Source organism: Gavia stellata, chromosome 10, assembly GCF_030936135.1.
Source record: "Gavia stellata isolate bGavSte3 chromosome 10, bGavSte3.hap2, whole genome shotgun sequence".
Taxonomy (NCBI): domain Eukaryota; kingdom Metazoa; phylum Chordata; class Aves; order Gaviiformes; family Gaviidae; genus Gavia; species Gavia stellata.
The window spans coordinates 30,678,601-30,703,313 of record NC_082603.1 but is presented as its reverse complement, the minus strand read 5'-3'; the positions used below and the strand labels follow the sequence as shown (position 1 = coordinate 30,703,313).

At 59.4% G+C, this 24,713-nt stretch overlaps 2 protein-coding genes across 2 annotated transcripts; both read right to left on the bottom strand.

Annotated features, from left to right (window-relative positions):
* Positions 1-90: 90 nt before the first annotated feature.
* TMEM205 (transmembrane protein 205) lies at positions 91-1,017 on the bottom strand. The gene is made up of 3 exons (XM_009811279.2): positions 888-1,017; positions 622-785; positions 91-390 (listed from the first exon to the last, which is right to left on the bottom strand). The coding sequence occupies exons 1-3, from the start codon at positions 1,015-1,017 to the stop codon at positions 91-93; spliced, it is 594 nt and encodes a 197-aa protein (XP_009809581.2).
* Positions 1,018-4,273: 3,256 nt separating this feature from the next.
* On the bottom strand, positions 4,274-20,292 carry ACOT11 (acyl-CoA thioesterase 11). The gene is made up of 17 exons (XM_059821869.1): positions 20,270-20,292; positions 15,559-15,634; positions 13,827-14,025; positions 12,868-12,937; positions 9,549-9,609; positions 9,210-9,311; positions 8,537-8,672; positions 8,079-8,235; positions 7,599-7,718; positions 7,370-7,514; positions 6,368-6,423; positions 6,174-6,240; positions 6,016-6,099; positions 5,770-5,903; positions 5,316-5,447; positions 5,114-5,240; positions 4,274-5,010 (listed from the first exon to the last, which is right to left on the bottom strand). The coding sequence occupies exons 1-17, from the start codon at positions 20,290-20,292 to the stop codon at positions 4,855-4,857; spliced, it is 1,845 nt and encodes a 614-aa protein (XP_059677852.1). The 3' UTR covers positions 4,274-4,854.
* Positions 20,293-24,713: the final 4,421 nt, after the last annotated feature.

Sequence of the window (24,713 nt, the reverse complement as noted above, 5' to 3'; positions counted from 1 at the left end):
GGGTTGCTTTACAACAAGGCAACAGGATGGCTCCCTTTTCCCAGAGTGTTGGTTCTGGCCAGCCAGCCCTCGCCTCGCGCTGTGCTGCTCTCACAGGGTAGAGAGACGGGCAGCCAAGTAGTACAAGCTCAAGCCATTGCACGCGATGCAGCAGAGGTTGCAGAGGGAGGACAGAGTGTGGTAGAGGGTGAGCTGCTGGGACAGCTGCCCGTAGCTGGGGTTGGAGACACGCAGCTGCCTGCAGGACTTGGTGGTAAACAGCCCAACCTCCTGGCCAAGGCCGTGGCTGCGCTCAACGAGGTGCATGTCGGCCACGATGTCAGAGGTGACCTGCCCGAACCACTGTGTGTTCAGCACAGAAGCAGCGATGCAAATGAAGAAGACGATGATCTGCAGGGGAGCAACACCTGCCCTGAATATCTCACACATGTGGTGGATTAAATTTCTCCCCCAGCCCCTCTTACACACAAAGCTTGCTGCGATCTGGATGCTAACTGGTTTCTTTTAACCAGAGCCATGTGCGGACCTCATCATCAGCCCCAGTGGAGTGGAGCAGAGCAGGAACCTGCGGAGGAAGGGATTTGGGCTATGCCCAGCTCACTTTTTAAAGCGGGAGGCTACCTGGGTCATTTGTTCGTCGCTGAGCTGCTCGCTGGGGTGGTACATGGCAAATAGAGTCAGGTTGAGGAAGGCACAAGCGGAGCCGATGTGGAAGTAGTAGGGGAAGAGCTCGCGCTGGATGAAGCCGTAAGTGTGGCGAGGGAGGCGGCTGCCCATCACGAACCCTGCAAGGAGGGAGAGTGGGTAGGTCCTGGGGCAAAGCCCCCTCCCCTGGGCCTCCCCCCGGGCAGAGAGGCACCGCGCGGTGTGCACGGACCACAACCTACCAGCCACAAAGGTCACCCAGATCTGCATTCCCCAGGAGGTGGAGAGGAAAACCAGGTGCAGCAGCTTGACAGTGTTGGAGGGCTCCGTGTCAGTCGGCATGGTTTCCTGGCCAGGGATGTGTCCCTCCATGTGGGCCAAGCCGCCCCAAATTCAGCACTGAGCTGCTGTTACTGCCGTCACCTTGGTGGATCCAGCAAACACAGTTTACCTTCACAAGCCTGCTTATTCGGGAAGAGATCTGGAGCTGGCACAGCCCCTTCCCAGCCCTGCCACCATGCACCCGAGCGGGCTGCAAACCCAGTTCTCAGACCCCTTATATCTTAGTGGCAGGGCACTGCGTCAGCACCTGGTAACCAGCCGTTTCGGGTGGACTTTCAGCAAAGTCCAGCCAAAGCCCCGTCCGACCCCTGGCAGCAGGAACAAGCAGAAAGTCAATAAAAGGGGAAAAGGAAAAGCCCAGACAAATACGCCTGCCCACACCGTGGCCATCAAAGAGGCCTCTTGACCAGGAGAAAGTCCCCCTGCCTAAAAAGAGCAACAGCTTCTGCTCACTTTAACCAAAAAGCCTGGGGGCTTGAAAAAGCAGGGGCGGCTGCTGGGCTCACCCCACTGCCCCGGACCCCACGCTGGCACAAGCATGAGAGCACAGGCAGCAGCAGGGGGAAGGAGGCTTTGAAGGAGCTGCCTGCTCCTCTACAAGGAGTGCTCTGGAAATTAATTAAAACAAAGCTTCTGGGAGCAGCCCATCAATTCTGCTGCCTGCTTTTATTCCTCCTCCTCCCCTCGGCCAGCTGCCTCAGGGCGTGAATTACAGCGGGGATAGCCTTGAGAGAGATGCTGCCATCTAATTACATCCTGCTCCCCCTGCAAAATAGATAAATATACACTGTGTTTTTATATATCAATTCCTATGTATTTATTTAGGCATCTATAAAATCAGGTCCTTGAAATCTTCTCATGATGGTAGCATCCCATACTGGGGAAGGTGCTTGGATCCCACCTGGAGTGCTGGCTTGTAAATCCCCAGCTGTCTTCATGGGCTTTTCTTTGCTGAAAGCTTCTTGGCACTTCTGGGATACTTCCCTGCTCCGTCCTCCGGCAGCCTCGTCCTCTGCACGATGGCAGGGCCCTGGGGAAGGCAGCCATGCTCCTTTGGTGGGGCTTTGTTCCATGCATCACGCTGTGCAGGAAGGCAGCGATGGGTGCTGCGGGCAGCCGGCGCAGAGCCCTCCCGCTCCCGGGGTCCCAGATCTGCTTTTCCAAATCACTTGCCTCCATGCAGGAATTAGAAGCCGAGAGCAGCAAGGCAGCTGGGTGCTTTCATGCAAAGAAGCCGCAGCGGGGAGGGTTGTTCAGAGCAGGGGGTAACACCCTGCCGGGATTTCTTTTTTTTAAGGGAAAAAAAAAATATTGATTGATGGCTAAATTGGCCCCAGCGCGGTGCATTTGGTGCGGAGGGCAAATAGAGGGCTCTGGGAAAGGCTGGTAAGGGCAGGCTGCTCCCACCAGGCTCCAACGCACCCACCAGCGGGTCCCTCCTCCCCGGGAGCCAGCTGTGGGACCAGGAGGTTGAAGATGGGTGCTCCAGGGATGCTCCAAGCCGCCCGGTCCTGCTGTCCACACTCCCCTGTGCCTGAGGGCTGGCAGACGCTGCAGAACTGCTATTTTCTCCCAAATGCACATAAACCACAAGATGCTTCACACCGTTGCAGCTCTCCGACGTGCCCCCAAGTCGCTTCCCGCTCCATCACCCTGCACCCCCAGGGACCCAGCCAGGCTGGGGCGAGGGCTGACGGTGGCCTCACAGCAGGAAAAAGCACAATATTTAAAGAGAAGGGGAGGTCAGTTAAAGTTTAATGTTTGGGCGAATACATCACTCCCTGCACTTAATCAAGCAGCAGCAATTTCTAACGATAAGTAGAAAGGATGGCTCCATCCCAGTGATAAAAAGGCAGGATTGCTCCAAGTTTCGGGAGATAAGAGGGCTCTATAAAAATTGAATGTTTTGTACCATGTTCAGCTTGAGACGGCTTTATCTTGTGGTGATAGTGCAGCAGGGGGAGGTCGGGGCAGTGCCATGCCAGGCCTTGCACAGAGATGTTTATGATCGGAGATGCGGCAGAGATTAGGAGTTTATGGCCGCAGCCAGCTCCAGGGGTGGGAGCCGCTGGCCAGCACCCGTGGGAGAGGGGCGGGCAGCTCCTTCTGCTTATAAAGCGGGTGGGGAATTTGGGTTACAGAGCGCCTTTCTAGGAACTGGGTGTTGCAGAAAGGGAGAAAACACCCTGGGTGCCTGGAAAAGACCCTGTGCTCATTTCTGGTACCCTACTGCCTCATCTTACCCCAAGCACAGCATCACCATCATTTGCTCAATGTTAAGCTCTGCACAAACGTTTGCTTGGGATTAAGCGCACGGGGGCTTTGCTAGCAAAGGCGAGGGCACGGCTGGTGCCCCGGGGCCGTGTTAAACCTGCTGTGCCCGCAGCTCTGCGTGCCCGAGGGCTCCTGGGCCTTGTTCCCTTCCCAGCAGGCAGCAAGCCTCTCAGAAACCTCAAAGCCATCTGCAAACCTCTGGTGTGTGACCCAGGGGAGCCTGGGAGGAGGCTCTCAGCAGGCTGAGGGCAGACATCCCCTGGGGTGTGACGGATGAGTAGCATTTCCACCGTCACCCGTGCTGCATTTCAGTGGCTTTCCCAGAGCATCTCGGGGAGAAGCAGGTTGGCAGCAAGGTCTTTGCAATTGTCCTAACCCCATCCTCCGCTGCTGCAGACATCTGCGAAACAGCTCCATGCTGCTGTCAAAGCAGCTGGGGGGGTTTGGGGGGGTGGAACACCCCTGGAGGCACTCAGGTCATTAGTGCTTGGGGTAATTAGGGATGGGTATCGAAGCCTTTGAGTCTCTGGGTTTCAGCATCCACCTGCACCTACTCCCCATGTCCTCGGCAGCCTTGCTCAGACTTAGGGAAACAAAGTTTGGCTTTGTCTTTTTTTTTGCTTTTTCAGTGCCCCAGAGGCAGTTTGGGGTTTACAGCTCAAGGTGTTGGTGCACCCAGTGGACGGGGACGAGGGGCAGCTCCCTGGATCTGCACCAGCCCACGCTGCCCCTGCCGTGGTGGCAATGCCTCGGGGCAGTCCCCAAAAGCCACTTGCGTGGAGCACTGGCTGACGCCCGCTTCCTGTGGTCCTGCCTCAAAGGACCCCCCATGTCCGCCTGAGCCCCGCGCAGCAGCTCTCGAGGCGGGTGACCCTGAGTAGCCCCGATGTCCTCCTTGCCCAGGGAAATGGCACCTACCTGGGGCGTGCTGTGGGTGTGGGGCCCCCACCCTACGCTTGCCGGCCAGGCAGCTACACTGTGACCCCCGGAGCAGACACTCACCCAAAGCACATATAGGTATTTTTTCCTTTTAATGCACTTTTGTTGCCACTCCTTCCACAGCCCCATGGGGTGGGATTTCAGGCCGGCACGAGCAGGGGCTGTTTGCCAGCCCTGCCCGGGAAGAGGAGCAGCATCCAGCAGCCGTGAAGGGAGGGGGATGCTGACTGCCCCTGCAGAGGGGAGGGGTACGGCACCCTCCCCACATCACTGCCCCCTCTCTCCCTTTGCTGCCTCGAAGGGAACCAGTTTCCCCCATGAAGAAATAGTAAAAAAAAAAAAAAAAAGTCTGTTTTAGGAAGACTTCTGATCATATAAAGATTCAAGTAGTGTTAAGTGAACTAGAAAAACCAAGTCCTGTACATCAGCTTACAAAATTTCTAAATAAAAAAAAAAGGAAGAAGAAAAGACATGACACATCAGTGCAAGGGGTGAGGCAGTGCCGTGATGCCTCTCCACCCCAGCCCCTGGGACCTTGCTCAGCCCAAAGCCCCCCAGGGAGGCAGGGTCTGGGTGCCACCATCCCATGTACCCTTCCACCACGGAGATGCCCCCTCATCTGTCTGTCCATCTGTCAGCAGGGGTGCCGTGGCTCTAGAGGTCCTGCAGCCGCACGATCAAGTCCTCCTTGTTCTTCAGCAGGAACTTCTCGCAGGCTTCAAAGGTGGCACAGAAGTTGGAGGACAGTCCTGCCACGTTGGTGGTGACGTAGTTGAGGTACCCTGGTGTAGCCTGGTTGTAGTAAGCCACCTGCGAAGCATCGGAGATGGTTAGTAGGGGCACGCGGGGATGGGGGAGCCTCCCCGATGGGGTGCGGGTGGCACAGCCCCGCGGCATGGCCGCAGCATCCCACCTTGCTCATCTCCTCTGACTCCGGCCAAATGCAGAAGCCCGAGCAGAGTGTCTCCCCCCGCGTGAAGCTGGTGCTGGCAGGGTGGGTGGGCAACGTCACTGACCGAAAGGCCACCACGTAGGGGTCCCTGGGGAGGAGAGAGCCTGGTGAGCCAGCACAGCCCAGCCAGCGGGGAATAGGGGTCGGGGATGGGGACAGTTACCCCTTGCTGCAGGGTTTCCGTCGGGACGCCAGGATGACGAAGTCCTGAGGCTTGTTCTCACGGCTGAGCGTCTGGCTCACCACGTGGTAGATCATGTCATCGTCATCTACTTGCTGGACAAGCTCGGCGCTCCTGCGAGGCAGGAGGGGACTGGTTAGAGAAACCCCGCTGTGGCCCCCAAGTCCAGGGGCTTATACATTTACAGCCCACCACCATACCCAAAATATGTTGGGGGGACCCAAAATAGATGTTTTCTGCAGCAAAGTGCAGCCATCAGACCAGGCAAAGCTCGGACAGGGACACATGGTTAAAGGTCTCTAGGGGTGATCATGGCTTCAGGGCAACACACTTGCTCCCAGGAAAGCCCAAAGGGGTGTTCAGTGATGAGCCTTAAATTCAGGGATGTGATTTCTGGAGAGGGCTGGGTGCCCCCGGGCAGCCTCGCAGCACTCACGCGTAGTGGCTGTCCCACTCGTGCCGGCGCCGCAGGTCGGAGAGCAGGGAGAAGGCTTGGCCGGCGGTGATGCGGACTGACATCTCGATGCGGAAGGAGAGGAACTTGTCCTCCTCCAGTGTGTACATCCGCACCTCAGGGAGAACAGGGCATGGGCTGGGACGCGTTCAGCCGCCACCGAACCCTCGGGTTGCCCAGGCTTTAGGGGCGAGAAGTAGCTCAGGGGGATGGGACAGTGTTTAGTACCTTCTCCTTTTCTCTGGCGAGTGCCCAGTTCGCTTTGGCTACGAGTGTCTTCAGCGCAGAGACGTTGTTGTAGCTCAGATAAACCTGGGGCAGGGGCAGCGTGTCAAGGGCGGGAAGGGGGGGCAGGAGGCAGCAACTCCCGCGGGGCAGCGCCCTACCTTGTTGCTTTGGTCCCAGGGCACGGAGAGCGGCACCTCAGTCTGTTTGCAGGAGACAACGTATTTTCTGTAGGAAAGGAACAGTTTCCCTTATGGTGGGACACAAACTACCCACAGACTGTCGCTGTACCCCAGTGCCGAGCCCCCTTTCGTCCCTCCTCCATCTCTGAATCCCACTTGCTTTTTGCGCTCACCGGTCCAGCCGAATTTTTTTCCTAGCGCTGGCTTCTCTGTACCTCCTCTCTCCGTCCTGAGAAACGGGAAAAGCATATTAGGTTAACAGGAAAAGAAGGAGAATAAAAACCCCACAGGTCTTTTCAGGAGTGGGCAAAACGTTCGTCCGGGAAGGGCTGGAAGGTGAAGCCCCTGCACTTGCCAGCTGCCGCCCCAGCTACGCTGGCAGCGATGGTTAGTGATTAATCATAGCTATTTTGGCATTGCCACCGCACTGTGATCAAGTGACGGGCACTGGCACATTAGAAGAAAAGCCTCACTGCGGCTGCAGAGCTGCAAACAGCCACTGAAACACAAATCGTGTCCCCTAGCATGTGCAAATGTCCCCTCCCAGGAAATCAAAACCCCAAAAAAGCAGCTTATTTCAAAGAAAGCAATAGTGCAGTACTTTAAAGCAGGCAGCGAAGGGGTTTCAGGGAGCCTGGCTCTGGCCATGAGATGCTCTCCTGCAGGGTGGGAGAAGAGTCCTAGTTTTAAGGCATCAAAAAAATCAGGTAGGTGGGCATGGATCAGCCAAGGGGAAGGCGACGCCATCTCTCGCTCACACTACGATGTACCCCGAGACGTGTGGGTGTTTGCTTTGCTGTCATGCTTATGTGACACATTTTCTTAAACATTTGGATCCGAGCAAATTATGGATTAGGATGCCTTGAAAGGTAAAAACAACCTAAGAGGTTTGCATTCTTTCCCCTAAATTATAGAAAAGATGCACTCAAACTTGCAGGCAATGTTCTGTTAAGCCTTGCACAACTAATACGTTTCCATCTCTGCACGGGCAAGTGGTTTATTTTATTATTAGTTATACCGAGCAACCAATTTAATTCACTTGCTATCGAGCAATTTCATTTCCATCATCATGAAACTGCATTTGTTTTGCTGTGAGTCAGAGAGCCTTTCAGGGCTAAGCGGGATTCCCGGGGGTCCTATGTGGCCGCGGCAGGGAGAAGCCAGCCCGTCCTTACCCCCGGCTCGGGTGCCACCATCGGCAGGGTGCGGGGCCGGCCCTCCTGGTCCAGCACCACGAAGGTCATGAAGGCGCTGTTGATGTGCCTTCGGCTGACGGACATCTCCTGGCCGTATGCCTCGGCACAGACCCCCACCTCCATGCTGGGGGGATGCGGAGAAGAAGGGGTGAGGGTGAGGAGAGCCGCCAGGAGGGTGGGATGGGGACCCCCCACTGCTGGCACCCACCTGTTTTTGAAGGCGTTGTTGACGATGGCTTTGAGCACCAGGCGGTCCCCAACTTGCGATGGTCCCCGAAAGTGGAACATCTCGATGGCCCGCAGCGTGGGGTGGGCATGGCACAGCCGGCTGTGGGGGGCAGGCGTTAGACCCAGCTGTGGCACCCCCCAGCCCCGCGCACCCTCCCCGACACAACCAGAGCCAAGGAGACCCCAAAAAAAGTCACCTCTGGATTTCAACCACCAAAACCAGCCATGAGAAGGGTCAATAAGCAGACTGCAGTGAGTCTGAACCCTTCCCTGGGGTCCTCCAGCACCATGCACCCATGGGACTCCCTGTACGGCACCGCCCAAGGGTGATGTGCTGGGAACCATCTCTTTGGAGGGTTCCTACAAGCCGGCTGTGACCCGACCCGGCTGGACGCTGCCCTGGCTGTGTGTGCCCTCCAGGCATGACATCCCTCCCGCTGCTGAATCCCCGTCGGGTCACCTGGCTGCGATGGTGGCCACATTCTCCATCCAGGCCATGATCTGCCCACCAAAGGTGTTGCCCTGATGGTTGGCGTGCGGGGGCAGCACCAGCTCCACACTCTCCACCCGTGTCTTCTCTGCCGGCACCGCTGCGCTGCCGTAACGCGTCTCCAGCTCTGCCGTGGGGGGAGAACAGGGTTCAGCATGCCAGCCGGCCGGTGGGACCCCAGCTTCCAGCACCCCACCAGCCCTTGCCACCTCTCCCCACAGCCGCCCTCCCACTGCATCAACCCCCCCACCCTTCCTGGCTTGGAGGTCTGGGATGGTGAGGCTGATCCCTACCCCTCCGTGGCCAGGGCATTCCCAAACCTACGTGGCGATCACCACTCTTCCCCCCCAGCAGCCAAGGAAGGAGGATGTCATCGGTGGGTGTGGGGGTTTTTTGGGGCTGGAAGCCCAGGCTGCGGGACACCGTACCGGTTTCACGGGGGCTGCGGGTGAGGAGGTCCTTGAGGGTGTCCTTGTGGACCAGCCGCATGCGGCGGCGCTCGGCGGCGATGCTGTGCTCTATCTTCTCCTCCTCCGTCTGTGGGGTCAGCGGCTTCAGCTTCACCTGCAAAGGGGACACGGGCAGGGTGCAGTCCCGCTGAGGGAGAAGGCAAGGCTCCTTCAGGCGCCGGCACGTGCTCCTGTAGCACCGTATGTCCCACCACACGTGTTGGAGCCAGCCGCGCTCCTCCTGGGTTATATCATAGCTGCTCACGGAGCGGCCAGAGGGCAAATGGCTCCTACAATTGGACAGGGATCCCCGGGGAGGTGTCATACAGCAGGGATGGGCACCAATGCTACGGAGCCGTCCCGCAGCGCCGGCGGGGAGGTACATCCCTGCCCTCCCCAGGCACAGAGGAGGGGACGGCAGCAGCGGGCAGGTGCCCTCCCAGGGCTGAGAGCCTCAGCACCCCGCCGTGCACTCCACACACGTGGGATGAGCGCTCACTGCCCCGAGCGTGTGCCGATAGCCACGAAGCGACAGCACATGCCGTGGTGGAAAGCCAGGCCCAGCCCAGCTCGTCTCGCCCCAGAGAGGCCATTTCTTGCTGCCTCTGCACAGGGACCGACGGAGCCCCCCCAGCTGCTGGCCACCGCTCACCTTGCTGCCGGAGGGACCCTGCGCCACGAAGGTGGCATATGCCTTGCAGATGCTGCAGTGCTTCCCGCTGCACAGGTCCTCATAGCTCACCTGGATGCCCACCTGGGAGAGGGCACAGCACCCCTGAGAGCCGGCTCTGCTCCCTGGGGACCCACACCCCACCAAGCACCCCCAGCCAGACCCAGCTGGAGGGGATCAACATGCAGGATCAAAGCTGGAAACCATGGGAGGATTTGGGTATTTCGCCACGGTAAACGGGTGCTCGTGACAGGCAGGGATGGGCGCACGGTGAGGGGGATAGGGGCAGGGGCAGGGGTGAAAGGGGGGCGGCACACCAACCTCCATGCTGGAGTTAAAGGCTCGGTTCACTTTGGCTTTGATGTTGACAACTTGCCCGACACTGAAAAACAAAAAGAGGAGAAAGCGCACAGGGGTTACTGGGGGGCTACAGCCCCCGGTTATCCAGCACATGTGCTGGTGCTGAGCGGCTCCACACAGAGATGCTACGGCATTACGGCTCACTGCCTGCTGCGGTAGCGGCTGCCTGGGGCAGTGGGGACATGCCAGGATGGTCGACAGGACATGGGGACAGCCACCCTCAGATGTGGGAGCCCGCGGGTGTCCAGCCCGGCAGTGAGATGTCACCTCCGAGCAGCTCTGTGCAAACGGGTCTCCAGGTCTGGGGTGCTGCCGGGACGCCTGGGGGGTGCAGAGGTGCCCGAGGCTTGCTTGGCACCCCCGCCACGTGGGCATGCACGCTCCTGCCAGAGCAAACGGCTCCTCCAGCCTCACTTGCGCTGTCCTGCACAAGCGCGGCACCCATGGGTCCTGCCCACGGGCCCTCGTCTGGCAGCGGCAGCAGCCCCGAAGCTGCAGGCACCTTGACTGCTCCTGTCCCTCCTCCCCTCCAGGACCTGCCAGCGACAGACACCTTGGGATTCTGGGAGATGACAGGAGGCAGGATCCAGCCAGGGGCATTTTGCACCATCTCTCACATGAAACATCTGCTGGCAGCAAACTGCTGCTTGCAGAGTCCAGGAGCTCTCCTCTGAGCCTTCAGTAGGCTTCAGAGTAAACACACAAACAGCTTCAGCTCTGCAGCCTAACCTACTCCAGACTGGTACCAAATGAGCAAATGCAGCTTATTGGTGACACCGACAACAAACAGAGTCTTTACCAAATGCATTATTAAATCCAGAATATTCCTCATCCCCTAAAAGAGACCAATGCCAGAAAACTCAGTGGAAAAATAAACCCTATGACTGCCACCGCAGGTTTGCACCATAGAGGGCTCAAAACCAGAAACAAGGAAGAGTCAGCGTGTGCTTTGGCACTGTAACTTCCCCCTTGCCACACACATGACTTCTGGCTTCAAACAACCATCATCATCTCAGCTACTTGACACGCTTTGCACGTTGGCTCTGGCTGGAGCAGGAGCAGCACAAGGCTGGGAAGGTGTCTCCGGCTGTCCCCCAGCACGGACCCAGCGGCAACCCTCCGCCTGCCACAGCATGCCGAAACGTTAGCGGGGTTATGTGAGCAGCCTGCGTGAACCTCCTGGGCCGTGCCGGGTCAGTGGGGTTAACACTCCCAACTCACGGCAGCGCTGCGTTAGGCTGGCTGCTCTAGAGCTGCAAACGTCCGTACCAGACACCGCTCTTCCCGTCCCGCTGCCCAGGGGGGTTTATATACAGCTGGCGGGTGCGAAAAGAAAAAGCGAGATGAGGGGAGAGGGTTAGAGATGAAGGAAGCCGTGGCACGGCGAGGCTGGAGCAGGGATGCTCCGGCTGAGTTTGCAGCGAGGGGTGCGCAAGGGCAGGGGCCTGGGCAGGCGCGTTGGCAGCCCCACCTGTCTATATTACAGCCCCAAAAATGCTTTATCCTCTCTCTCCTTACCAAATGGCACAAGCCAGTGCCATAAAAGCCACATGAACACGCGTGAAATCCTCCCAGGAGGCTGCACTTCCACATAGCAGGGCTGAGGGATGGGGAGCATCCCATGCCCAGCCAGTGAGTTTTTAAGTCAGTGATGTTTTGGGGTCTCCCCTGTGTCCCCCAGCACCCACAGCCCTTCCCTGCCCCAGGGGATCTCTCCCTCGCAGTGGGAGGGCGGCAGAAAGCACAAACAGCCGGGCAAGGAGGAGAGCAGATGGCAAACGCTGCCCAGAGCTCCTCTGCCTTCAAAGAGCTCCGTGAAAAATCCCTGCCAGGCCCTCACTTGGAGCATTAAGCGGGACCACAGCAAGCAGGATCTGAGCTAGGAGCAGCAAAAATTCCCTGACCCCTTGGAGCGGTGCCCGGCTCACCCCCGAGGAGGGGCAAATGCCTTGCAGGGCTTGATTTAACGCTCTGGAGTGAGGCTCGGGTCTGTCCTCCCGCGTCCGAAACCCACAGGGAAAAGCTTCCTGGAGCTGGAGCCACGCAGTGTTGGGCACGGCACTGGCTGAGCCCGTGCGGTGCAGGGCATTGACCCTGACGGTGCCACCCGACGGGCACCCAGCCTCTGCCAGCGCCTTGCCGACCCACCAGCACCGCGGCGTCTGATGTGAGGTGGAGAAAGTGGGAGTTTAACATTTCCTGGGGATGACAGTGAAACCCAAGAGCAAGTCGGACTTTCCGGCACCGAACAAATCAGCCAACAGCCTAGGACCCCAATGCCAGCCCTGGGCACCCACAGCTGGTCTCTGTCCTCAGTGGGCAGACCTGCACGGTGGGGAGCTGCTAGGCAGCATGGATCCTATACGGCACGGCTTACTCAGCCAGGCCAGCCTTCAGCCAGCAGGTCCCCCGGGGATGGGGGTGCCAAAAACCCCTCTGCCAGCACGCGGGCACCCCTGCCATGAGGCCCTGTGGGTACCTTTGTAGGTACGTCAAAACCCTGCGCCAAAACACCCGTGGAGCCCCCTGAGATGGTACCCGCGGGTGAGCAGATGGGCATCCCGCTGCACGGAGGGGTTTGGGGGCTCTGAGAGATGAGTAGAGGCAGGTGGAAGCACCTGGGCTTACCGGGGGGTAAGGGAGGGGATTGCCTTCGGCACGTAAGACCGACTCCTGGTGGGAACCCTTATGTTCTCCCCTGCAACGTGGCAGTCCAGGGGCTGTGCGCGTCAGGGTGGGCACCTCTGCTGGGACAGTGCCGAAGGGGATGCCAGGACAAGTTTGGGAGGGGATTTTGGCCAGGCAAAGCTCAGGCTGGTGCATCTCACAAAGCGATCCTCAAGGAGGTCCCACTGCCTCCCAGCACCCGGTGGGTGGTTGGGCTCCGCCGCACGCCAGCCACCCACACGGCTGCTACAGAGGCACGGTTTGCAAGATTTAAGTTTTCCAGAGCGCTAAGTGAGAGTTGTTTCTTGAACAAAGCCAGGGAGGAGCTGGGGTTGGGTGAAATACCAGGAAACCAGCCCGGCAGGAGCTCCCCCAGTGACCAGACAGCAGATAAATCAGACCAGACAGGCAGTCCGCAGCCCCGCAGCAGAGCTGGAGCATCAATCCCTGGCTGCCCCGCGAGCCTGGCACTGCCATCGCGTCTCCTCCCCTCTCAAGCATGCTGCTCCCTGTCCCAGCTCCAGCCCCACCATCCACGTTGCACCTGGCAAACAGGGAAAAAAAAACCATCCGCCTGCCCAGTGCATGCCCTGTTGGAAAGTGGAGTATTTACCTAATAGTATGCTCAAAATAGATATCATCCATGGAAGCTGTGACGCACGGGCAGCCAGCATGTCTCTCAGCTGGAAAGAAAAAACAAACTACATCAGCTACCCGCAGCAACGTGCCGAGCGTGCGAGGGGCACACGTGCTCCTCTGCCCCGCAGCTGCCGCATCGGGGCTGGTGACACCGGCGAAAGCCTGGCTGGCGTCCGTTTCCCTGCTCGTGCCTGCCTGCTGCGTTTGCAGGGGACGAGAGCAGGGTTTGGGGTTTCTCCACCCCAGAGCAGTGTGGTTTTGCAGACGGTTTAAGGGTTTGGAGGGTGTGTCGCAACTAGGAGGCACGCTGCCCTGCTGCTTGCCTTCCCTCAATGCTTTCAGCCGCTGCGGAGGTGCACAGGCAGCCGATATCATCTCCCCGTACGCAGCAAATATTTTAAAGCCGTCTTGCCGTTCCGGCTTTCCCTTGGGAATCTGGGAACCTCAAACTGCAAAATTGCCCTGGGAAGCTCATCAAACTGCAATATTGCACGTTTTCCCTTCTCCGTGCTTGGCGACCCACCGCGCGCTTGGCAGGGTGAGCTTCTCGCTGAGCAGAGGAGCTTGGCCCCGTCCGGCAGAGTCCTGCGGCTGCTGCTGGGACACCGGGGACGTCACCAGCCCGGTCTCGCCGTGCCCTGCACACCAGGCAAGTAAAAGGGCGGCATTTGGGAAGAAGCAGGCGTCGATTTTGATCTGCCCCTGAGCAAGCGTGCATGCTGCAGCGCATGTCTCCTCCCCCTCCCATCCTGCTCCCATTTACTCTCTAATTACTTAGCAAAATGCCGTGACGTGGGTCCCCAGCTGGCGTCAGCTCCAAGGGACGGCGCTGGACTGCCGGGCACGCCACCGATGAGCTGGCTCCTGGGGACGTCACCAGGTCCCTTCCCTCCCGACCCGGGACGATGGTTTTGGTGGAGAGGAATGGCTTACCAGAGAGGCAGGCGGCCGTGTCGATCCATTTGAGCAGCTGGCCGATGCTGAGCTCGCCGCGGTGGTTGGTGTGGCAGGGCAGCACCAGTTGGCTCATCTGCACCTCGGTAGGGTTGCGGGCGGGCGGGGGGCTCGCCATGGCCCCCGGCACCTCCTCCCGCTCCCCTGGCTCCCGGGCACGCGGCGGAGAGGTTGAGCCCTGTGGGGAATGAGAGCTCTGTTGTAACCAAACAGGAGGAAAATCCCGTGAGAAAATGATGACCCACACAGCGCCCCCCCACCTCCCCACACAGAGCCAGTGGGACCCCCAGCCCTGCACGGCCCCGGGCACCACCAAAACCCACCCAGCCTTTGCCAAAGACGTGATGCTCACAGCCAAAGGAAAAAAATCCCTCTAAAAAGAGCTCCGTGGGTGATCGCTGCAGGTTTCCAGGCCATTTACCACCCCAACCAGGCTGCTTCCTCCCGAAAACCTTGCAAAACCCCCTCTCAAGGTCAATCAATTCTCTGGGAAGGAATTTTGCTCCCCTGACAGCTTCATTTTTAGGGTGCCACAGGAAAGGGTGGTTTTGCGCTCCCAGGGCTTGCGCCCGGGGCTGGGCAGGCAGCGATGCTCCACGCCTTCCACCAACACCCCCCTTTGCCAAAGGAAACACCGAAAGTAGTTTTTCCTGGCTGGTACAAGCAGAGAGGGGGGGACACATCCTTGGTTTGGGGTTGTTTGCGCAGTTAAATACAGTCCTTCTGGGCCTCGCAGTTTGCCGGGCACAGAGCCGCTCCTGCCCGCCGCCGCGGCGGGAGGTAGGTTGGGAGAGAGAGGCTGGTATTGCGACTGTGCCGACAAAAAAAAAGCTGATTAGCTGTCAAGTGAGCTGTGTTACACAAGGGGTGAACTCGGTTAGCCCAGTGAGTAATTGAGGACACACGAGGAGCCGTCTGGGCTTCGTTACAGCCCTTCCTTCCGCTTTCTGCTCCCACCGTGGCTCCTGTTTACAGCACTTGTGAGAGACCCGTTGCGCAGCTTCTTTGCCCTTTGGTTTGCCCGGCTTCTTTTAAAGATGGGTTTATGCTGAAAATTAAGCTTTCCCGACTACCCCGGGCTCAGCGCCTCTCGGAATAGCATTTTTTTCTAGCGGGTCTAACCTCTGTTTCCATAGCTACTGGTACACGACATCCCAGGAACGGCACAAACCTCAGCTTAGCAGAGACGGTGGCGAACGCAGCAAGCCAAGCCGACGGCAAAGGGTCCCCCCACCCTGCAGCAAGACGGACCCTCGGCCGCCGGAGCCCCTCCAGCGGGCTCCGAACCCCTTTGCGAACCTCCCAGGCTGTTTCCCAGCGTGCCGAGGTGCCTACACGAGTACGACGGAGCTATTTCGGGAAGCCGGCAGGCTCTGGGGCGCAAGCCAGCAATGCAAAGAGCTCCAAAGCCGCCTGCTGCAAAGCAAGCAGCCAGCCTGGCCGGAGCTCCTGCTGTTCATTTTCCCGGTGCTTGCCGTTTCTAAATTTTAGGGAAAAAGCTGGCACCTCATGGGAACAGCCCTGACCTCGCGGTAGCCAGCAAGAGGCTGGGGATGCTGATGGGGAACGCGTGGGGAGCGGATGCAGCCGGAGCCGGTGCGGGGCTGGGAGTGGCTCCCGGCACAGGGTGGCATCTGTCCGGCACAGCCTTGGTTAGTAGTCGCCGGCACGACGGGGAGCCCCGGGGTTAGTTGTATGGCATGGGGGGTACCTGGAGGCCATTGCAACAGAAGCTCAAGATCTCTTCAGGGACTACAATATTCCCCTTGACCATTTTTAAGAGACACCTGGAAAGGAGAAGAGTGGCTCCGGTTACAGCAAGACCGGCAGAGCCAGGGGTGGACACCCGTGGCCGTCCCCCGGCGGGGATGAGGCAGCGTGTGTGGCGGGTGCCGCAGAGCCGTCGTCTGCTGCAACCACCTGCGCGGCGGGTTGTCACACCCTGTCCCCACGCCCCACGCTGACGTCCCTCCCCACGCCACCGGCCAGCACCTATCAGGGGGGTGCCAGAGCCAAAACGGAGAAGGGCAGACCCGGGGTTCACGCCTGCCATTCCTCGGGGGTCAGGTCCAGCACTCACCGGCTGCGATGAAAGGCTCTCAGCTATTTCAGGGTGCTGGACCGAGCCCAGGACACGGTGCCGTGGCCCATCCCTCAGTCAGTAACACTGCGTCAATACTTTCCGTGCTGCTACATGTGTCAGAGGGCTGCTTCTTGAAGCTCCCCCGGCCGGCGTGGTGACACGGCCACAGTCACAAGACAGCCGGGAGCATATTTTTGGCAGCAAGCAGGACTCACGCTGCCCGCGGGTGGTACCGGGGGCAGCAAATGGGAAGCGCCTGTCGCCGGCAACGCCGCTGCGTCCTGCACCAGCCCCTCTGCCTGCGAAGCCCTGGCACCCCCCAAGGGCATCCTGTGCCCTTGGGTGCCCGCAGGCTCCCCGGCCACGTGCACTGCAACCGGGTCCCGGCTGGACATGGTGATGGCATTGCAAGGAAAGGCAGCACGGGAGCTGCAGCAAAAACAAGTGGAAGAGGCTTTATATTTACAGTTTGCTTTTAAAAACACTGACGAGCCTTTGGCGTGTCCTCAGCTGTCCCAGCAAACATCCCTCTCCCACGCAGGTCCAGCCAGGCTGCCGGAGGCGGCAGCTCCTTCCCCAAGGCGTGGGATTGACCAATTTTGGCACAGGGTCAAAAAAGTGGAAGCTGCAGATTTGCTCCCTGCACCATCAGCCCTTCGTGGGAGCCAGCGTTGGGGCATCACACAGCATGCACCCGTTGTGGTCGGTACGAAACGAGGGTGCCCAGAGCACCAAGGGGCCTTTCAAAGCCTCCCAACCCTGCCTCAGCGGCACCGGGTTTCGCTTTCCCCAGCCCCATGACTTCTCCAGGCTTCTTATTGAGGCTTGGGAGCTTGCTTACGGCTCACCCACCCCTGCAAGAGCCCGGTGCAAGATTTAATCTCCTCTTTAGCAAGCTGTGTTTGCTCCCCGGGTTTGCTTTATTGCAGGCACAAGGCACTGGCGGTGGCCGGGGATGGCCCCGTCACACCCCATGGCTGCAACAGCCAACGCCGGAGGGCACGTGGCTGGGGCCATACCTCGGAAACCCAAACCTGCTCCTGGCTCTGCAATCGTGTCACCTTGTCCCCTGGGTTGGGTTAGCAGGAAGGGGGAAAAAAAAAGAGCCATCTGCTTTGCATCAGTCCCCCTCTACTATATCCGAGGCGGCCCCAGCCCACGCTCCCACCCTGGAGCTCAGGGCTCTGCCTGGGGAAGGGGAGCGTCCCAGCCACGCGTCGCAAATGCGCTCCAGAGACCCGGAACCATTCAGCCGGTGGGTATTTATAGAGTATTCAGTTATCGAAACTAAGCGAGCAAGTGTCTGTCCTCATTAAAATCTTCAGCCTCACTCAACTGTCACATTTTTAAAGCTGTTGACTGATGCAGCCCTCGGGTCACCATGGCAACGGGATGCAGTACCCAGGCGATGATGCTCTTACTCTGTCACCCCTCGAGTGACCCACTTCTACCCAAAAAAAAAAAAAAAAAAAAGTTTGCATTAGAAAAAAAACCTTCCAGCAGAATATTTTTCTTGCCTCCTGCCACGGTCACTTCCTGCACTGCTGAAGGCGTAAGGAGCCTGCAGAGCAAACCGGGGGGGACAGCACGGAGGGGGAGACACCCCAACGGCTCCACAAATATGGGGGAGAGGGACCCCACGGCACCCCACTGCTCTTCTGTACCCTGGCAGGGGGGTGTTCCACAGCGCTGAAGCACCCACAAGCCCCAGAAATGGTCTCTGCTGACGAATTGGGTGCTAACCTCTTGGGAAAGCACCGGGGGAGCACCAGCCTGGGGGAGCCTCCACTGCAAAACCCCCTCGGGTCCCACAGCCCCCGGCACGCTGCCAGGCGGGGATGCAGGAGAGCGGTTGTTGCCCCAAATCCTCGAGCCCGCTGGAAGCAGAGTGTTTGCTTTAGCCACCCCCAAGCAGTGGATGGGAGGGAGGGACGAGGGTGAAGCTGGGACGGGCGTCCCGGGTGCTGGGCCGAAGGGGGCTCTGGGCGGAGCGGGGCAGCCCCATGCCTTCAGCCGCCCCACTGCCGCCTCCCGAATGCTTAACCCCCGTTTTCTTTCTCCTGGCTCTGGTCTCCTATCCCCGCCCCAGCCCCTTGGTGCATCCTTTCCCCTCCCTGGGAATATTTAAAGAAAAAAGAGGGGGTGAGGAGGGGAGGAAAGTGGCGACAATGAAGTTCTCATGGGGGATTATTGGTGTATAATTGAGCAATATCCATGGTAACAAGCAAATCTGCACGCGCTAAAAAATTAACCTGACCTACTTTGGGAAATTCTACCATCTCGACAGGGCAGCGAGGGCTCTCCTTCCCCCGAGACCCGGCCCACCAGTCCCACTGCCAGCAGCGGCAAAGCCCCGGTGCTCCTGGGGACAGGACGGGTAGCTCTTGTGCAAGGGGAGATGTCCCCTCCGGCAGGACCCCCACTGGCAAGCGGTGGTGGAGACGCCCAGCCCTGCTCGGCTCCATCACCCCATGCAGGGTCCCTGGGACAAGACCCGCAGTGCTGTTTGGGTGTGGGTACGGGGTGCCAGCTTCTTTGCAGGGCCATTGGGATGGTGGCCCCGCTGGGATGAGAGGGTCCGTATTGCCGGGTCATGGCACGGCGAGGAGACGCAGCAGCTCCCTGCGGTGGGTCTCAGCGGGACCTCAGGAATGTGGCCGGCCCAGAAGAAAGGCCAGGGCACCCTGTGAATAGTATTTTTGGGACCATACGTCACACTTTCCCTAGGGTTTCATGGAGCAAACCAAGGCACAGGGCCAGGGAAGTGCAAACCGAGGGCCAAAGGCAGCAAGGGGCCACGAGGACGGTCCCCTTCACAAGGGACACCGGTTTTACATCTGCTGGTGCCAGAAACCTTCACTCGGGGCACCTGCAGCAGGGACCCCTCCAGCCCCCTCGCGAGCCTCTCCACCACTCAGTTCAACGCCAGGTAAAGCATCCCCAGCCCTGGCCGTGCCCCCAGCCCCAGTCATCCCCCTGCCCAGCCGCTCTCTGTGGCTCCCAGGAGGCTCCCAGGAAGGCTGGCACCAGTTTGCCAGCATGGGGTCAAAGTACCCCCAGGAAGCATCCTGGGGGACAAAGGCCCTCAGGCACTGCTGCCTCCAGCCCAGGGGGAGAGCGAAGCCATGCGTCACCCTGTTACGGCTGCAAACACCACCAGGGCCAAAATTCACAGGTGTTGGAACACCCAAAAGCATCGTCCAGCACAGGCTCCTTTGCCCTGCTGCCCACGGCTTCCCTGGGGAGGAAACTGCTGTAGCATCAAGACCACCGCGGTCAAGACCACCACGGTCGAGCCCACCAAGTTGAAGACCACCATAGTGGAGATCGCTGCAGTCAAGACCACCTTTGTTTGAGACCACCATGGTGGAGACAACCACAGTGGAAACCATGATGGTGCACTGGTCTCCTCCCTGGTGGTCTCGACTATGGTGGAGACCACCAAAGTGGATACCATGGTGGTGCAATAGTCTCCACCCCAGTGGTCTTAACCATGGTGACCACCTCAGTTGAGACCACCAAGGTGGAGACCACCAAAGTGGATACCATGGTGGTGCAATGGTCTCGACCCCGGTGGTCTCGCCCGTGGTGGTCTCGACCGTGGTGGTCTCAACCATGGTGACCACCTCAGTTGAGACCATCGGGGTGGAGACCACCAAAGTGGTGGATACCATGGTGATGCAGTGGTCCCCACCCTGGTGGTCTCCACCCCGGTGGTCTCGAGCATGGTGGTCACCATGGTTGAGACCACCGGGGTGGAGACCACCCCAGCATCATGCCACCCACCCCATCCGGCCACCCACACTGCCCCAGCTAGACCCGGCGCATCCCTCTGCTCTTCCCACGACGCCGGCATTCCCAGCAGCCCTGTGCTCATGCTTCCCAAATATTTGCCCACCCTTTTAAGTGAAAAAAGACTGATTCAAGCCAAACCCCCCCCAGCATCCCTCCTGGCACACCCAGAAAGCCCCCGGTGGGGAGGTGGAGTTGATGTTGCTGGCTCCCGCCCGCTGTCCCCATTGCAGCCGGAGGGTGCCACGTCCCCCTCGGCAAGCTGCCGATGCTAACCATGATGGAGCTGCAGCACGGCTCGCTGCAAACCCCAAGGGCAAGAGGGCATCACCCAGGCGAGTGGTGGAGGGGCACAAGGGGCTTTCACCCCACATCCTGCCCCCGGCAGAGCCGCCCAGCACCAACGCAAGCCAGGACAAGCCACTGCTCCACTGCTGGGCGTGGAAGTCTCCGCAGCAGCGTCGGACGCTGGCTCCCGCTCACCCAGCCCCGGGGTCCCCCCGCCTTGTCCCCAGCGTCCCCAGCAACCCCCCACCCCGGCCCTCACCTCAGCCAGAAGAAGCTGAGCATTTGCAGGCGGCAGCGAGGCGACGGCTGGCTCGGCGGAGAAGCGTCCGGACACCTGCGCGCGCGGCCGGCACCGGGCGCGGGCGTCGAGGCCAGGGCTGGCGCAGGGCCCTGGGACAGAGCCAGCGCACACCCCCTCCTGCTTCCTTAAATATAGTCACGCATAACTTTTCTTAAGGTAGCGCTTGGAAAATCTGCTCTTGCCCGGAAAATGGCCGGCGCTCCCGAGGTTTGTACGTCGGCCGATGTTCCGCCACAGGAGCGAATGTGCTGGGCCGGCGGCAGAGCCGGGGAGCGCAGCGGGAGGCACCGGCATGCTGCCAACAGCTCTGGCGCTGCCGGTTTCCTTCCATCTCTCCCCAGCCAGCAGCCCCTGGGATGGGGTCCTGGGTCCCCTCCCCAGCCCCACACATCACCCCCTCTTCTCCCCCCATCACCCCAGTGAGGGGCACGGGGGTGCCTGCCTGCTCCCCCAGCCCGCTCGGTACCAGCGGCACCACATCGGCACCAGGCTTTCCCCCCCCCCACAGTTAAGCTTGCCTGAAAATATCTGGTTTTTCCCCAGAGCCGCAGGTGCCGACGCTGGGCTTGCTGGCTGGGAAAGCTTCCACAAACTTCCCCGGAGCCACTCCAATCCATGCAGGCGCTCCCTGGCCCTGCTGCCTTTGAAGTACCTCTAACAGGGCTTATAATAAACCCCTTTTTTTTTTTTTGTAACAAGGAAATAAAATGCAAATTGCCATGTCACCGCATTAACAATACAGCCTATTGGGTTTGGGGGGGGACGTTGTTCTATTTGTATTTTATTTACGCACTTTTATAAGTGAATCTTGGTAATCGACGTACAAGAGTTTGATCAAAGCTCCTCGCAGACACAGGCAGCACAAGCATTGCTATTGGAAGCCAGCGGTGAAATAATTAAACAAATTCAACATGAAATAAGGCCTCACTTTTTTTGGTAAATAAGAATAACGAAGCTCTGGAACAGAGCAAACGCTCGTGGTGCGCACCAAGCATCAGTATCCGATGCAGTGGGTGCTACCCTTGCAGCGCTGGGGCCTCAGTGACCCAAATTTTAGGCTGGACATGGGAAGTGCTCATCAAAATTCTAGACCCAGGTGGAGGTGAGGCGGGACAGCTCGGTACCTCTGCGAAGGCTGGGCCAGGCGGGGATGGAGCTGGTGGCCCAGCCCGGGGCGATGCTTGCCCACGGAGGGCTAGGAGCCTTTGGGGGACGGAGGAGGCAGCGCCGTACCAGGCGATTGATCCGATGATTGATCCAGTGATTCCCTCCGGAAGATTGTTGCCCCGCTTTGACCGAGGACTTTAACCCCTCTGAGCATTCGCTGCTCAGCTGCTCGTATAAAACCTACAATTCTTCATCGGCTTTCTGAGAGCGGGGAGGGGGCGTCCGCTCTGCTCTCCCCCCACAACCTCTTCCATGCCTTCCAGGTAACTTTGCACATCCAGATGCGATTAACTCCGATCCTTTCAGAAATGAACATTTCCTTTAAAACATTTTCCTTTTTTGGGGCAGCAAATAAGATTATTTGTCCCCGAGATGGTTTTCTACCCGCTTGCAGCAGCCCAGGTGCGCTGTGAGGCTCGTGGGTGGCCAGATTGCAACAAGCATCCTCCATCACATCTCCCCACCTTTAGCACGGACGCTCCTCAGGGACCTCTCCCTCCTTCCCTAGGACTGTTTGTCTCTGCAACCAGCCATTAGGATCAAGAGGTTTGCGCAGGGAAAACGATTTCCCCTGCTCTGCCTCGGAGGGAGCAGCACAATTAGAAACACTTTAGATGCTTGACCTGCGCTCGAGCCTCCGAACAAAAGTTGCAAGGAGAGGGTTGATGTTTTCCAGGCCCAATTAGCATAATGCTGTAATTACGGCTTGCAATGGCCGTATTCCCCCAGCTCTCGCGCTGCCTGCATCCCTTCACCCCCCGTGCGCTGGCACGCCCATCGAGCACGCGCGCGCGTCCGGCCCCGACCGCCCAGCGAGTGCACGCAGGCGCCAGCTTCTTCCTTCCAATCCATCACCATATGCCCATCTTTTACAGTTCTTTGGTGCGTGATGCTCGGAGAGTGGATAATTAGCTAAATGAATTAATTGACATTCATACTTGTAATTTGCAACTGGTTACAAGCAGCGATTCTCCTTGGGACAACTAAAATTTCTCGGGGACTGGTGTTAAAATACTGGAAAATTGTTAAGAGTAAATAACGAGGGCCGTGCATAGCGCATGCTCATGGCGCCCAATATCTTCCCTCGGCCGTAAAAGCCGCCGCACCATAAACAAGCCCGTGCAAAAGCAAAGCAGGCTGTGAAACGTGTTGGAAATGCCGCTGCTGCTCGGGAGGAGAAGTTTCCAGCTTCGGATGAAATCACAGCCAGATGGGCGGCCTCCAGCCGGCAGCTCCCACCGGCTCCCCGGCTAACCCTTTCCACCCCCAGTTACCGGAGAGTTTGCAGTGAGGCCCCGGCAGCGGAGGCTGCTCGTGCAAAGCAATAGGAATTGGATGTCGTGAGTGTTAATTAAACCAGTAATTACTGCTGAGCAAAAAAAAAAAGTGACCTATTGGTTTCTTGGAGTAGCCAGAAGGATAAATTGTTCACGGGCTCGGCAGCGGGGAAAAAGGGGCTGCAGCGTAAGTCAGATCTTTGCTGAGACATAGGTTTTCTCACCTATTCAGGGGACGGCGGCGAGCGCCGACGCGGTACCTGCGCAGCCGCGGCTGACCCCAGCAGCCCCGCGAGGACAAAAGTGAGACCCGCACCAGGGACGGGGCTGGTGGAGACCGAGCCAAGCAGCCAGGAGCGACACCCCCAGCCCTCGACTTGTTGCCGGGGGCAGGGGGGGGACTACAATGCTGGGGGCTTGGAGATGCTTTTGGGGTGCCCCAGGCTGCTGCATGTGCCCCTAGCAGGGTCCCCGCTCCCCACGCAGCGGCCCACACGCAGCACCCACGGCGTCTGGAGGCATGGCCCCCCGGGGGGGTTTGCCCAGGCGATCCCCCGCCCCGAGCGGTAGCAGGGGTGGCAGGCTGGTGCTCGAGGCACCCCCGGCTCCGGGGGGACCAAGCACGTCTCCCTCTTTGCAGGATGATGGTGTGGCACCCAAGGTTGGCCTGCAGGTCCCTTCTCCCTGGGAAATGCCCCCCAAAACCTGGGTGCCGATGGGAAGGAGGGAGGGCAGCACAGCAGGCACCGCTATGCAAACAGCTCAGGATGGAAAAGGGGGAAAAAAAATGATACTAATGCACCAGCTTCATAAATCAACCCCTCGTGTCGTCTTGCTGCATCAGGAGCTGCTGCAACGCCGGGGAGGAGAGCCACGCCGCGCCCACACCGCCCGCCCGGCCTGGGGGTCCTGCGTCCCCCCGAGCAGGGGAGGATGACACCCCCGGCCGCTCGGGGACCAGCACGCGGGGTCCTCTGCCCTGCACCACCCTCCCACCCTGACGGCCTCCGCCACCCCACCGCGGCTGCAGCAGCACCCGCCGCAGGACGGGGTGACGGGATGGGGTGACGGCACCCTGCAAGCCGGGGTGTCCCTCGGAGAGGGGTTCTCCCCCGGCGCTGGCAGGGGATCAGGGCCACAGCGCTCTGCCAGGAGTCCTGTTCTCGGCTCCTGCGAGCTGTCAAAGCTCTAGGTTTCCCTGGCAGTGCTGGGAGTTTAAAGGCAAGGGAAGGGGGGAAAAAGCAAGAGCTCAGCGGTAAGGCGGCTGAACGGGCTGGGCCAAGGAGCTGTCACGCCGCCCTTTCAGCTATTACACACCCGGGTAAGTTCTCAAACACACAGGCTGCACAAGATAGCAGGAAGGCTAATTTTTCTTTAGCTGCAGGCAAAAGAATTCAATTACAAGGTAACCTATTTTTCAACTCCTCCGTTGGTATTTACTTAATTTCCTAAGGCCGGCTTGCCCACCCCGCCACGGAGAGGAGGAGGGAGGCCGTGTGCCGTTAGGCTAAGCCGCGCTCTGGCTCCCGGGGGGCTCTTTTTGGTTTTAATTCAAACGTTAAAGCCGAGAGCGAGCGCTGGTCCGCAGATGGGGTGGCGCATGACGTGGGGCACCACTGCAGTGCCCGGCCGTGATGGGATGGGGAGCTCCGGCGGGAAAGGCCGTCGGGAAGCAGGACCTTCTGGAGAAGGTTTGAGAGGTGCCAAGAACAGGCCTGCTGCTGGTGGCCCGTGCGGGCCCCAGTGGGTCCATGAGGACAGGGACAGCCCCGGGGATGCCCGAGGGCAGGGAGAGTCCCGGGGGGGTGTAGGGACAGGGACACCCGGGGTGCATGGGGACGGGGACAGCCCGGAGGGTACGTGGGCACAGGGACAGTCCAAGGGGGTCCGTGGGGATACCCGGGGGTACATGAGGACAGGGACGGGCCTGGGGGTCCGTGAGGACAGGGACGCCACAG